Consider the following 15,133-nt stretch of genomic DNA (forward strand, 5'->3'; position numbering starts at 1 on the left):
TTCTTTTTTTTTTTTTAAGGTGAAACTTGTTTTGAAAATGTCAGTCTGGTTTAATAATGTTAAAATTTTAAAAAGTGGTAAATATTTGAGTGCCTACTACTAGTTATGAGGAAAGACTGGGTGTTTTCACCTGTAAGGAATTCTCTTACGAATAAGGGAAACAGTTTGACAAACTTGGATCAATACTTTCAATAGAAAAGGAGGTATCTATCTCGGCACATCTCATTAAGTCTGGTCCTTAAGACTGCAGCATTTTGTCTATTTCCTACCTTTTCTTTCCTGGTGGTTCACAATTAAGCCTGTGCCTAACTAAGGAATTAAGTATGCACTATGAGTGGGAGACAAAATTACTTGGCTTTTTTCTTTTAAAGTTAACTCCAAGCTGTTTATTTGATAATTTTTTTCCCAAAAATAAGGAAAAGACAATGACTGCTTGGCAACGTCTATTTAATAATTCCTCCTCTCTTCCTCAAATGGATGTCCTCACAACCTTCTAACTCTTTATCTTCCAAATCTAGACAAACTATTTTAAAAACCAAAACCTACATTTTGTGACCAAAAGACTTACTTGATTAGCTTCTAAGTGTATTTTCTTCTGACTCAGAGAAATCTGATGCTATAAAGTGGGTGTGACTCACTCCCTAGGCAAACAACACCGCCACAGTTGTCAGCCACAATGTCAGGGACGGTGCTGGTCTGCAATGGGCCCTGACATCCCTGATGCAGGGACGCTGAGTCACACTCACATTCCGGTGTATTATGGTATCTGAGGTCATGCTTATTTTTAAGTCTGCATTACTGTAGGAAAAGAAATGGTAGCGATATTAGTCTCATTATGCATTACAAGAGTATAATTCTGACTGTCAAAATGAAATGTTTTCTCTGCAAGTATCTTCTACTTGACGCTTTTGCAAAGTAACATCAATGTGTTCCTGAGAGGATCCTTTTTGCTTTAGTCCTGGTCACCCTGTTACACAGCATTAGACACAGAACCCTTGATCATTATTTTCTGGGTTAGGTAGTAGTGGGAGGGAGGATTAGCAAAACCAAATACTCAAGTTTCAGCACATAGTTATTCAAATAAAACTTTAATGATTTCAGTTCAATACAACTGAAAATGTAGTGTCATTAAACAGCATGTCCTGCTAAATTTCAAGGTATAGATATGAGGGCCTTTTCCGAGCAGAAGCATCATTCCTACTAAGCATTCAGCTTGTTAGCTAAGATAACTGACAGTATCATGGCAGGAGTGGGGAAGAACAATGACTGGCTCATAGAGTTTGGCTAAGAAAGGAAAACAATGCAACCGAAGTAGCTACAGGTATTAGTAAAATACAGATACAATCCCAAACATTCATGTCTTAAATTACTAGAAAAAAAAATACAGGTAAAGTTACAGCAAATACAGTCTTCACAGATTTGGGTAACTTTATTTGCATTTTACGGTGATTTCTTAAGGCCTATATCCAATGAAACCATTTAAAAAGCTCTATGAGGAATGGAAATTCAGGTATCTGTGACAATTTTCTTTTTTTTAAAAAAAGCTTAAATTTCTGAATGAGCAAGATTCACTTTTGTAGGTAAAGGACCTGCTTCTTCATGATCTTCAGTTTTAGATCGAATAATCACAAGAGAAGACGCTGGGTATCTGCTTAGCTTCTGTTCATTCATAAACTCCAAGTCACCATAGATACTCAGTTTCTGCAAAAGAAAATCAATGCATATCAGTACTTTGGATAATTAGTAAGTTTCCAAGTAACAATTTAATCTCTGGATATTTGGTTAAAAATTCTATAAATATCTTTGAGAATGAAGAATTGAACTCAAAGTGTTACAGACACATGATGCGGCTCCCAGTGGATGTCAAAGAAAGCTTTTCCAGGAGTCTCAACTTGAAATCCTTAGAGATGCAACAAATGAGTATCAAATAAAATTGCTTAGGTTTTAATGAATTAATGAGGTCATGGCAAAAGCACTGATTCTAGATCTCTGATGGATGCCTTAAGTGATCATATCCTTTAAGATCTTAGTTCTCTTTCTAGGCAGTACAAGGATTTGCTACAAAATTTTTCTGCTATTAAATGTTTAACTTATCATATATGGAAGATGTATGCTATGTTAAAAGTGAGAGGAAAGAATGTAAATGAACCACTATAACACTGATAGGTCTTCACAGACATAGAAACTCTCTCAAATCGTTACTATCATATCCAAAAAGACTCCAAAACAAAAGAATGAAAGAAAGCATAAAACAGAATCACTATAAACATCAAAAACTCACTGGAATATAATGGTACTATCTAATATCTTTTGAGAGTAGGTCTACTTAGATGTAGTTCTTAAAGATAGAAAAGCAAAAGGTCTTTGCTAAGAAATGGGACAGATCTCGTGGTCAACTCATACAATAGCAAATCTCGGAATCCACATGATAAATTGAAGTGCTGGCAGCACTGGCAGAGCAAACACGATCATACAGTGAGAACCAGGAAGATTATCGATGTTGGAAAACTGCTCATAAAAGATGCTAAATAAAATCATCTTCACAAGTTTATTACTTTGATACACGATAGAAAAGAGGTGAACCCCAAATATCATGCTAAGTGAGACAAGCCAGTTACAAGACCTCACATACTGGTAGCTGTGGGGAGGTGGCGGTGCTGCCTCTGGCTGGGAAGAAAGGGGGAGCGGGTGTCCTGATGGTTGCTTACTTGAACATGCGTCAGACGTGGTCTGCACAACTGTTTCCAAGGCAACAACTGTCCCACCCTAAGGAGGTGCCCAGGACAAGTCCCCGACTTATGAACAAATTCCATTTTAGGAGAACGTTTGCATATCAAATTTGTTTTTAAGTCCGAAAAAGTTGAGTCTTATACACCTCTGACACAAATGTACAATGTAAAGCATAATATAACCAAACACACACACAAAAATACTGTACACTATCGTACTGTACAGTAAGCACACAGCAGCACAACTGTGACAATGTCCAGCAGACAAGTGAGCTACTTCTTCAAACTGTTCATATCTAGGAATATTTATAATGCAAGGTCTGTTCATATCTGTGAAAGTTCACAACTCAAATGTTCTTAAGTTGGGAACTAACTGTATCTTATTCTCTTCAAACAAGAGTTCTTCAAGACAAATTCAGCACCTGAGGGACTGGACATGGGCCTGATACAGTTCTGAAATAGGGTGGCTTCCTTAAAACCCAGAATTAGTATGCCATTTGCCTTTAGGCACTATGGTTTTTGGGGGGATTTTTTTGGTACCGGGGATTGAACTCGGGTCCTTTCGCTTTTGAGGCAGCCAGTGGAACCACTGAGCTAAATCCCCGGCCCCAGCCTGCCTTTAGGCACTAAGAAAGAACATGTGCACAACTGTACAAAACAACATCTAAAGATCTTGAAGCAGCATCCAAGAGCTATGTGTCCATCTCCCCTCCCCACTGCCCCTGGCCTTGCTATATAGTTCAGGTCAGCCTTGAAGTCTCTATGTAGCCTAGGCTGGCCTTGAATTCATGAGGATCCTCTTGCCTCTGCCTCCTGAGCCCTGGGATTACAGGCATGTACTACCACACCTGCCAGTTTGTTTTTTGAGACAAGGTCTTGCTGTATGGTCCGGGCCAGCCTCAAACTGGTATGCAGCCCAAGCTGGCCTTGATCACAATTGTCCTTCCTCAGTCACCTTAAAGCTGGGATTTCAGCTGTGTGTCACCACACCAGAAGTGGGGCTAGTTTGAATGATTTGAGATACCAGCATGGAAGAAGTTATCTAGAAAAGGAAAAGAGGGGAACTGGTATGTTGGTCAAAAGATATAAAACCCCAGTTAGGGGCTGGGGATTTAGCTTAGTGGCATCGCACCTGCCTCATAAGCACAAGGTCCTGAGTTCAATCCCCAGTACTGAAAAGAAAAAATGAAACAACACCCCCCGCCCCCGTTAGAAAAGGGAGATCTATTGTACAACACAGTGACTAATAACCATGTACTATTTACATGAAAATTGTTAACCTGAGTAGATTTTAAATATCCTCACAAGACGAATGATATTTCAGATTGAAGATATATTAGTTAGCTTGTCTTAGCCATTCCACAAAGTATACATGTTATAGGGCTAGAGATGTAGCTCAGCAATAGACAGAGCTTGCCTGGAAGGTGCAAACCCCTGGGTTTGATCCCCAGCACCACCACCACCAAACAAACAAAAAGTTATATACCATAAATAAATACACTGTTCACTTGTCAATTAAAAAGTTAATAAAAAAGAGAATAGAGAGAAGGTAAAACCTGTGCAGAGAGTAAAATCTATGCACAGAAGTGGATAAGATCATATACATAATCTAACTAGTAGGCATAATCATTTTTGTGGCTACTGTGTATCCTTAAATTATCAAGCAAATACAAGGGATATAATAGAGATATTTTCAAAAGTATTAATGGGCAGTTTACCACCCAAGTATGCTTTGTGAAAAAAATTAAAAAAGGTATTCCAGCAAAATAAAGAGGAATCTCTGAAAGAAAACAACATAGGATCTGGGCTTGGGGGTGCATGCCTATAATCCCAGCACTTGGGAGGCTGAGGCAGGAGGATTGCCTAGAGTTCGAGGCCAGCCTGGGCTACAAGGCTAGCCTGAATTACAGGGTTGTCTCAAAAAAGAGAGAAAGAGAGAGAGAAAGAAAGAAAATAACATAAAATACAAGAAAGAGTAGCAGCTGAGATGACTCAGAGAATGAGAAGAAAGTGACAACTAATGGTTCCATTAGGTGGAGGTATTTAGAAGATTCTTTCAATTCAGGTTTTTGTTTACACATGACTGAAACCACCATTTAGAGGGGGCCGGGGATTTAGCTCAGTAGTTCCACCGCCTGCCTTGCAAGCGCAAGGACCTGAGTCCGATCCCAGGTACCAAAAACCAAACCAAAACAAAACAAAAATCCACCATTTACAAATACTGACTATAATCACTATTTACAAAGTTATAATATAAATACTGCTTTTTGGAACTGGGTATGGTAGGTAGCATATGCCTGTAATCCCAGCAGGTGGATGGCTGAGCCAGGAAAATTGTGAGTTTCAGACCAGTCTGGGGTACACTGCAAGTTAAAGGCCAACCATTTTAGAGAGACCCTGTCTCAAAAAAAGAAAAAAAAAACACCAAAACTGACTACTAGATTTTAATTTTTCAAATCAACCTATAGATAAAGCATGGAAGCATGGATCATAACAAGAAAAGACAATTGAGAAAAAATATGGGAAAAAAGGAGGAGAAAATATAGTAGTGACTTATCAACAGAAATTTATAAAGTAATCATGAAAAGCACACAAAATAACATATATTACAAAAGAAGGCGAAGACAGTGAGGAAATGAAATTACCCTTTAGTAGATGTTAGATAACATCTCAAGTTAATTAAAAAACATGATAAAATCTGAAAATGCTAACTACCTGGAGAATTAAAAGACTTCAGACTGTGACTTAACTAAAGAATGAGAGATAAAGACTTAATTTTATGCCACATGTATCCATTACTTCTGGAAATCAAAAACTAAATTTAACTAGTAAATAGGTACTTGTGCATTAGGCCTGGCTCTGTCACTAACTAGTTATGTGATCTTGGATAAAATTACTTAAATCTTTTCTAACCCTTAGTTTCTTTACAGAATTTGGATTAAGAAGCTGTGGCACTTACATTACTTTCTATTGTCTATCTCTGTTATGAGTCTTAAATCTTCCAAAGGGCAAAGCTCTTGGTCTTATTATTACTTTTTTCCTTTTTGTTGTTGTTGTTCAAGATAAGGTCTCGTTTTTTGTTTGTTTGTTTTGTACCGGAGATCGAACTCGGGTCCTTGCACGCTTTCGAGGCAGGCAACGAAACCACTGAGCTAAATCCCCGGCTCATTAAGGTCTCATTATGTTATCCAGGCTGAATCTTGAACTCCTTAGCTCAAGTGAATCCTGTCTCGGCCTCCCAAGTGCTAGGATTACAGGCATGCACCATGCCTAACTTGGTCTTACTGTTCACTGCATCTATAATTCCTTGAACAGGGCCTGGCACATAACAGATTATCTATAAATGTATGTGATTTACTAATGTGTGCTATCAAGAGTCTTCTTAAACCACTCCCTAACCCCAGCCCTGGTAGTGGGGCTTGAACTGAGCTACATCTCAGCCTCTTTTTAAAAATTTTTTTATTCTGTAGGGCCAGGGATTTAGCTCAGTGGTTCCGTCACCTGCCTTGCAAGCGCAAGGTCCCAAGTTTGATCCCCGATACCAAAAAAAAAAATTTTTTTTTAATTCTGAGATAGGGTTTCACTAAACCACTAAGTTGCCCAGCCTGGGCTTCAACTTGCTATCCTTCTGCCTCAGCCTCCCAGAGAGGTGGGATTACAGGTTGTCCATGTCCAGCTTTCTTAAACCACTTTTCACTGAATATATAAAATCAGACAATCATGGTCTTGACAGAAAGCTTAGAACACTGCTCTTCCAGAAATGGGAATAAAGAAGCAGCACAGGGATAACGAGATAACATGGAGGCAGCATCTATCATCACCATCCATTGCTACAGCAAATTTCTGAGGCTGCCTGGTCAGTTTCCAGGAAGGACAGCTAATACTGCTGGAGTCTTGTTTCCATGTCAAGCTTGCCTGCTTACCAAGGGGAACCACGAGTGACAACTCTTTATCATATATATATTTTTTTGGTACCGGGGATTGAACTCAGATCCTTCCACTTGCAAGGCAGGCGGCAGAACCACTGAGCTAAATCCCCGGCCCTAACTCTTTATCACATTAGACAGACAATCTCATCCCATTTCAAAATGACATCATAAATGTGGAAAAAGGAAAAGGAAAAAAAAGCAGAGAGATCAAAATCTTTATATGTTCACTCACTGACAAAGAATCAAGATCAACCAAGGAAATGAAATTCTTTCCCACCTCTTTGGGGCCATTATGATCAAATGGTATGTAAAGCGTACTTACTAGGTGTAAAGCACACTAAGTTACTTCATAGTTTTCCTAAATAAGAGAAATAAAGTTGCTCACAAGTTTCTAAGAGAACACTACCTTCCTGATATTTACTGGCACCATTTCAAACTGTGTTTACAGAGACCAAAAGGAAAGCTTTTCGTACTTCATGTGTAGGCTCCAAGGATACCAGGTCTGTATGAAACACAGACCCATTTTTCAGTTGGCTCATAAATACCTTGAAACATACAGGATGATCATATGTGTAAATAATATAATATATATAATACTGCTCATAGATGAACTATACTTGGAGGACTTAAAATGGAATCTAATGCGACTATAGAGAGAGGTCAGAAAAAACTTATATTCCAATAATAAACTCATGAAAAAAACTTTGCACAAGTAAAGTTTTAAAATAGGGATTTCTGGGCCGGGGTTTTAGCTCAGTGGTTCCGTTGCCTGCCTCACAAGCACAAGGTCCCAAGTTCGAGCCTCAGTACCAAAAAAACAAAACAAAACAAAATAGGGATTTCTGGCAAAGAAAACTTGAATAATTTTTCTAATACTAAATTCTAAATTATTATTTTCAGTGAACAAAGGAAAAAACACCAGAAAAAAGTGGGTATTCATACTATGATATCTGAAAACAGGAAACAAAACATTAATATTTATTAAAATTGCTTATATTGAAAATAAAATGGCAACATAACAATTCTGCAGGGGCTATAATAGCAGCCAACAAGGCTCCAAATGTGCTGCCGATGCTCTGGGTTTTATGGTCACAAAGGGCTGCGGGGGGGGCATATGTGGGAACAGTGGGATGTTCTTCCAAATAACATAGAAATAAGAGGAGAAATTTTCTCACAGAATTAAAGTTATACAATCAAAACAAAACTTATCACAGTAGAGATAGCTGAAAGAAAAAGATCAAGAGTCACGTAAAAAGGGCTGTGGATGTAGCTCAGTGTTGGCATGCCTGCCTGGCAAGCACAAGGACCTGAGTTCAATCCCCGGTACCACACACACACAAAAAAGAGTCACATAAGGTCTATAAGACACAGTATAACCATAATCACAATGAGAATCACAGATATGTGTAAGCAATACCAGAAGGGAGGGCAAGCTATGAACTGCCCACCTAAGAATTACTTAGATAAGAGAGAATTTGAGCATCCTACCTCAAAATGTGAACGTGTAGTCCAGCAGTGTCTACCTTCCTGGTGTCAAAAAGGGCACACAAGATAGCAGCTGCTGATAGGAATCAACTCATCAATTTCCATATGTATGATTCCAGGCTGACCAAAAGCACAATGGCTCTGGAATCAGACTATCTTGAGTTCATATCCTGATTCCACCACCTACTGGTATGTGATATTGGGGCAATTAGAAACTCTCTTTTGTGGTTTTCCCATCTGGCAAATGGGGATAGTAATAGCAGCCATCTCACAGGGCTACTATGAAAACTATGACCTAATTCATATAAAGTATTTAGAACAGTGCCCAGTAAAAAGTGCTTGTAGTAACAACAGTAGTTGAGTTGGGAACCAGAATGTAGGTTTTGGTGAATATATCTAGGTAAAGTCACCAAGCCAGCCAATTAGTCTTTCTTGGCTACAGCCAGGCCAATGTCAATATGTATTCTTACTCCTAGGGGCATCCTAGGAGTCAAAAGAAGAAATGAGAATAAAAGAAGGCAGGGAACAAGGTGTCACAGGCTAGAGGTCAACAAGAACTTATTATCTAGGTTGGGAGCTTTGATGCCATGAATATTTAAGAGCTCAGGAAGCAGCTCAAAGGGAAGTCACAGGCAAAGGCAATTCTACACAAGATGCATAATTTCAGCTTTACCAGGAACAATGCAATGATTAAAATATATATTATGACGGAACACAAACAGGTAATGCAGCAAGAAGATGTTACCAGTACATTCATATAAACATATGAGTTCTGGAAAAATGTGTATGTTCCCTTTAACTTCCATAACTTCCCAATAGTTAGCTTCTTCTTTTTTTTTTTTTTGGTACCGGGGATCAAACTCGGGACCTTGTGCTTGCGAGGCTGGCAGCAGAACCACTGAACTAAATCCCTGGCCCTACTCAGCTTATTCTTACCTGTACCTGGGGAAAACTGTCCACTCTCCTCTACTTATTCATCCCTAGGTACCTATTCTTCAAAGTTCAGGTCAAGACTCCCATTATCTACAGTCTTCATCTGACAATCTTAGCAGTCTCTGCTTTCCTTAATACTTCATACAACTATTATTTTTGCCATTTTAACACTTTATCAGTTATAGGTAAGAAAGTCTATAGGAAAAAACACAGATGATGTCAATCTAAAGACATGAACTTCACTCTAGCCTCAATACTTTCCTGGCTATGCAATCCTAGGAAGATTACCTAGACTTTGTAAGCCTGTTAACTCATCTATAAAATGGAATAACAAACCTGCTATAGACTATTGTTGGGCACTGGACTGACATACAAGACCACGTGAAAATATTCTGCAAATTTTTTTTCTTGGACACAGGGTCTCACTATGTAGCTCAGGCTGGCCTTGAGCTCACTGCGTAGTCTAGGCTGGCCTCAAACTCTGGCAATCAGCCTCCCAAGTGCTGGGATTAATACTTAGCAAATTTTAAAGAACTACATATGTGTTACCTAACAACATCATCCTGCCTCAGTTTCTGGGTACCTGTGTCTATTATATCATGTCAATGGCTTATTTTTAGATTCTATTTTAATTTCTCTTGTTTCCTCTTTTTCTTTTTCTATGGCACTTTGGAAGCACAAGGCAACTGCAGTTTATTTCAGTTGGATGTGATGTCAACAGACATTATCCTGTATTTAGTTATATAACTTTCTTTTCTTAAAAGGTCTGTTGAGTCATCAAATTACAGCCTTTTCCCAAAACGAAAATACTTTATCTTTTTTTTTGGTACTCGGGATCGAACTTGGGTCATTGTGCTTGCACAGCAGGCAGCGAAACCACTGAGCTAAATCCCCGGCCCCTAAAATCCTTTATCTTAAGTTATGTTTCTTGGGTCAGTTAAATTTTAATTACCAAGAAAGGCACAACAGTCTTCTTTCTCTCTTGGCGTTAGCTACCAGAACAGTAACTCAGAATCAAATACCCTAGTCTTGTTGCTTCTAGAGCAGTTACTCCTTAACATTTGTGGCAATTAATTCCAAGTTGTTAAGTGATTCTACAACTCTTCTTTCCCATTCCACCTGAGAAAACTGTGCTAACAGCTCTGTTCAGTCTCAGAGAGATGGGCAGAGTCACCTGCCCAAGCTGTCAACAGTCCTTACAGCAGTTAGCACCACCACAGAAAACTGGGAGTGCGTCTTTGCTGGAACCTGGAACTTTCCTGTGTGTCAACCTCAACTAGATGAGGAACCACTGAGTCTCCTCTCACTCGAAGTGAAATGAATAAGGCACTTAAGATGGTTTATCAGAGTTCAGTCTTCCAATAGCCCAGGGTTAGAATGAAATTTACCTCAGAAGGAACATACTGCTCCACAGCTGTAGCAACAGCTGCACAACAAATCCAGAGCAATACCATCACCGAGAGGATGAGAGTCATGGTTAGAATCCACCCAGAGTTCCTGAAAAAAATCAACAGTCATATTAAAATTTCATATTAAAAAAAGGGAGTCTTAATAATTAAAGGCAATCAAACTCATACTGTACTTACCTGAATAATGCAATCAAAGCTTTATATACTATCTTTAAAACTAGTTTTAAAAATGTTTATAGAAGGTATTATAATACCTTAATATAATAACTAGTATATCAGAGTACTATGATACCCTTGTTTATTTATGAAGTTTCTTTCTTCTTTGGTACCGGGGATCGAACTCGGGTCCTTAGGCTTGCACAGCAGGCGGTGAAACCACTGAGCTAAATCTCTGGCCTCTATTTATGAAGTTTCTATAGCATGGCTACATAACTTATAATAATATAATAATGATTATAAAATCAGATATATTCGCCGCCTGCTGTGCAAGTGCAAGGGCCAGAGTTTGATCCCTCGTACCAAAAAAAAAAAAATCAGATATATAGATTTCCTACTAAATGTATAAAATTAAACTAAATTACTGTCAAGAGGTTTTTTGTTTCTTTGGTTTTCTGTAGCATTAAGCTACATCCTCAGCCCACATTTTACATTTCATTTTGAGACAGGGTCTCATTAAGTTGCTAAGTTGCCTTGGCTGGGTTCAAATTTTCAATCTTCCTGCCTCAGCCTCCCAGAGTGCTAGGATCACAGGTGTGTGCTGGCTTTTCTTTTCATTTCTTTTCTTTCTGCAGTACTGGGAATTGAATCTAAGGCCTCATGGATGTTAGGCAAGTGCTGTACCACTGAGCTACATCACCGGCCCAAGAATATTTTCTAATTACCAAATAAGATAAGGCAAATAAGCATCCTACAAATTGAACAGTCAGAGAAACGTCACACATTCTTTTTCAAGGTATCACAATACTTAAAGAGAACTCAATACCCTAAAAAGTTAAGGCATAGAATAGGTAAATTATGAAATGGCCTTTTTTTTTTTTGGAGACAAGGTGTCACTATATAGTTCAAGGTGGCCTTGAACTCATGGCAATCCTTCTGCCTCAGCCTCTTTGAGTGCTGGGATCACAGGTGTGTGCCACCATGCCTGGTTTGATCATTTGTTTTATAAAGAATTCACAATTATAAAGAAGTCAGCTTCCTGTAACATTTCAAATACTAAGTACGGTTGAAAAATACAGTGTGCTTAAATAAAAACAATTTACCATAGTAAAAAGACACATTGCTATGGAATTAGTCCCCCTCAATACACTCCCCGCTTTGAATACACTTATCCCACCATTCTTGCCATTTTCTGAAGCAGTTCTAAAGTCCTTTTACATGGTCTTTACTTGTATTGTTGTGGCTGCCTTGATGTCCCCAATCAATTCAAAATGTTTTACCTTTCATGGTTATTTTGACTTTGGGGAAGAACCAAAAGTGGCACGGTGCCAGATGTGGTGAATAAAATGGATGAGGACACACAGAATGTTTTTTTTTTTTGGTACTGGGGATCGCACTTGGGTCCTTGCGCTTGTGTAGCAGGCAGCGAAACCACTGAGCTAAATTCCCGGCCCCACAGAATGTTTTTATGAGCCTGCCTTTCCATTGGATGGCCCTCAGTAGGAGCATTCAATGCATTTTATAAAGACACTCCAAGAGAGGACTTCCTGAACTGCTTCAGAGCATGGCAAGAATAAGAGTGCTTGAAGGAAGGGGGTGTATTTCGAGGGAGATTAATGGTAATGTGCGTTTTACTGTAATAAATTTCTAAAAATTTAAACCTTCACTGTATTTTCAGAATGCACTTCACAAACTTACCACCATAACCCATTCACTTGATGGTTTGCCAACATGTGAACATGCTACAGAAACTATGCCGAGTCATTTTTTGGAATCCCAGCAAAATACGTGGACTTTGGAGAACGCACTGCATCTAAAAACAGGGAAGTAACTCCCTTATGATGCTTTAAGTATATCTGTTTTGAAAGCTAAGAGTAAAAAATATTTAATGAAAAAGCACCCACTTTCCTTTACATGGTCCAGCCCTAAACTGGGTACTAGGGAATTTACTTCCATGAATGGGAAAGATATATCTGCTATCTGGATTACAATAGCAACCAGTTAAGGCAAATAACAGGCTTGTCTTAGAGGTCATCATCTTCTTCAACCTCTATAGGCAGTTATCTCCATCATCTCCTGTAACCCTAGTTGACTGCCCTAGTTCAGGTCTCATAATTTCTTGCTGACTTACAGAAGCTTTCTAGTCTGGTCTTCCAATCTATCCTTCACACAGGGGCTTCTACCTAACATATTTGATTACTCTGCCATTCTTGTCTGGTTCTGTCCACCTCCTATACATCAATGGCAGAACAGGATCAGTACAAGATGTTAAATTAGAAAAATTTGGGTTGAATTTAACACAGCTGGCTATATAACCTGGAGGGGGTCAAATTTCTGACTTTCCCGAACCTCCATACATGGTTAATATATTCAGCAAAAAGCCAGTTTATCTGAAAATAAATTTTTAATAATTTTGCCACAACTAGCAAAAGCTTCTACTTATCCTTTAAGATTCACTTCTGTCTCAGTAAATCTGCCCTTGAAGTCTCCAATGGACTTAGACTCTGTATATGAGAGACAGGTGGGATGGTCATTATTTCTGTATCTGTCTAGATCTCACAACTCCATAGAGGCAGACTGGCCATCCTTTCTAGGTCTCAAGTCCCTAGCACAGTGTCTGGCACATGATAGAATCTCTAAAAAGAAATGAAAAAAATGAGTATGACCTTAATTTCCATTCTGGATAGAAGGCTATCTTTATAACAAGTACATGGTACAATAGAAGTACTGCTAGAAGAGTCAAAAGACCAGATTCCATTATCTGGCTGGCTGATCTTTAATGTGATTATGGAAAAATCATGACACTTTAGGGTAACCAGACAGCTCTGGCTGACAGAATAGAAAGTCATAGAATTAGAAAAACAAGATTTGAATTTTAACCACATGCACTTGCTAAGCAAGCACTCTTACCACTGGGCTATATTCCTAGGCCTTTTTAAATTTTATTTTCAGACAGGGTTTTTTGGGGTTTTTGTTACCAGGGATTGAACTCAGGTCCTTGAGCTTGCGAGGCAGGCGGTAGAACCACTGAGCTAAATCCCCAGTCCTACAGACAGGGTTTTGCTAAGTTGCCTACTGTGGCCTCAAACTTGTGACCCTTCTGCTTTAGCCTCCCAATTAGCTGGTATTATAGGTATTCATCAACACACTCAGCTATGTACAGAAACTAAGAAATAAATCTCTCTAGTTATAAAGTTAGTTGTTTTTTTGTTTTTTTTGTACCGGGGATTGAACTCGGGTCCTTGCGCTTGTGCAGCAGGTGGTGAAACCACTGAGCTAAATCCCCGTCAAGTTAGTCATTTCTTAAGTTAAGAATTCACAAAATTGCTTTTATTTTTTCTTTATTTATTTGCTTGTTTATTTTTGGTACCAGGGATCAAACTCGATACCTTGTGCTTGCAAGGCAGATGGCGGAACCACTGAGCTAAATCCCTAGCCCAAAATTGCTTTTAAAATGTTAGAACAACAAAAAAAAGTTAGAACAACTTGGGGTTGGGACTGTACTCAGTGGTAGAGTGCATGCTTGTGTGAGGCTCTGGGTTCAATCATCAACATCAAAAAACAAAAAAATGAGCCGGGGATTTAGCTCAGTGGTTGTGCCGCCTGCTGCGCAAACCCAAGGACCTGAGTTCGATCCCTAGTACAAAAAAAAGCAAAAAACACAAAGTATAACAAAGCATTAAAGAGAATAAGTCACTAGTAACATGTCAGATAGTGTACTACTGAGAATAAATTGTAATTTATGATTAGATGATAACTTAAGTTTCATCAGGCTGGGGATTTAGCTCAGTGTTTCCACTTCCTGCCTCAAAAGCGAAAGGTCCTGAGTTTGATCTCTGGTATCAATAAAAAAAAAAAATGAACTATCAAACTACAACAAAAATTTAAAATTCTATAAAGAAAAAATCTGACTTTTTTTCTGCACATAGTCAAGGTCAAAAACAGATTTATTTTCTAACACAGCTTTATTTGGTTTAGTAAAAGAGTATTACTATTGTTACTTTCTGAGACAGGGTCTCACCTTGCACTTCAGGCTGGCCTTGAATTCACTGTGTTATAACTCAGGCTGGCCTCAAACTCATGGTGATCCTCCTGCCTCAGCCTCCCAAGTGCTGGAATTACAGGCATGTACTACCATGCCCAGCCAAAAGATTAATTTTTAAGTTCCACGTAACTCTATTGATACCTGATAAAATCTGTTAAGAAAGCTGAGGATGTACCTCAGAGATAGAGTGCCTGCCTAGCACATGCAAGGCTCAGGGTCCACTTCCTAGCATTGCAAAAAACAAACCTAACCAAAACAAGACCTGCTGAACTCTTTCTGTTGTAAGAAATCTTAGGAACCATGCAGTTTGAACAACTGCAGTATTATGAGACACAACAGGCACCAGAGTATATATATTCTGGAGACTCTAGTTAACAATTGTGTATTATATATTTCAAAATTGCTACAAAAGAGGATTTTGAATGTTTTATCACCTGAAATGATAAA

General features: G+C 38.6%; 1 protein-coding gene across 2 annotated transcripts in view; it reads right to left on the minus strand.

Annotated features, from left to right (window-relative positions):
- Positions 1–1,069: 1,069 nt before the first annotated feature.
- The window catches only part of Tmem59 (transmembrane protein 59), a 29,276-nt gene continuing 15,212 nt past the window's right edge, over positions 1,070–15,133 (minus strand). For both annotated transcript variants that reach the window (XM_004874645.4, XM_004874644.4), the window contains exons 7-8: positions 10,465–10,573; positions 1,070–1,701 (exon numbers count right to left, since the gene is read on the minus strand). In XM_004874645.4, coding sequence (XP_004874702.1) covers positions 1,546–1,701; positions 10,465–10,573 — 265 coding nt within the window. In that variant the 3' untranslated portion in view covers positions 1,070–1,545. The remainder of the gene's footprint in view (positions 1,702–10,464; positions 10,574–15,133) is intronic.

The sequence above is a fragment of the Heterocephalus glaber genome, unplaced genomic scaffold (genome assembly GCF_053883595.1).
Source record: "Heterocephalus glaber isolate CG9 unplaced genomic scaffold, H.glaber_assembly_v1.0 deba00001449, whole genome shotgun sequence".
NCBI classification, from domain to species: domain Eukaryota; kingdom Metazoa; phylum Chordata; class Mammalia; order Rodentia; family Bathyergidae; genus Heterocephalus; species Heterocephalus glaber.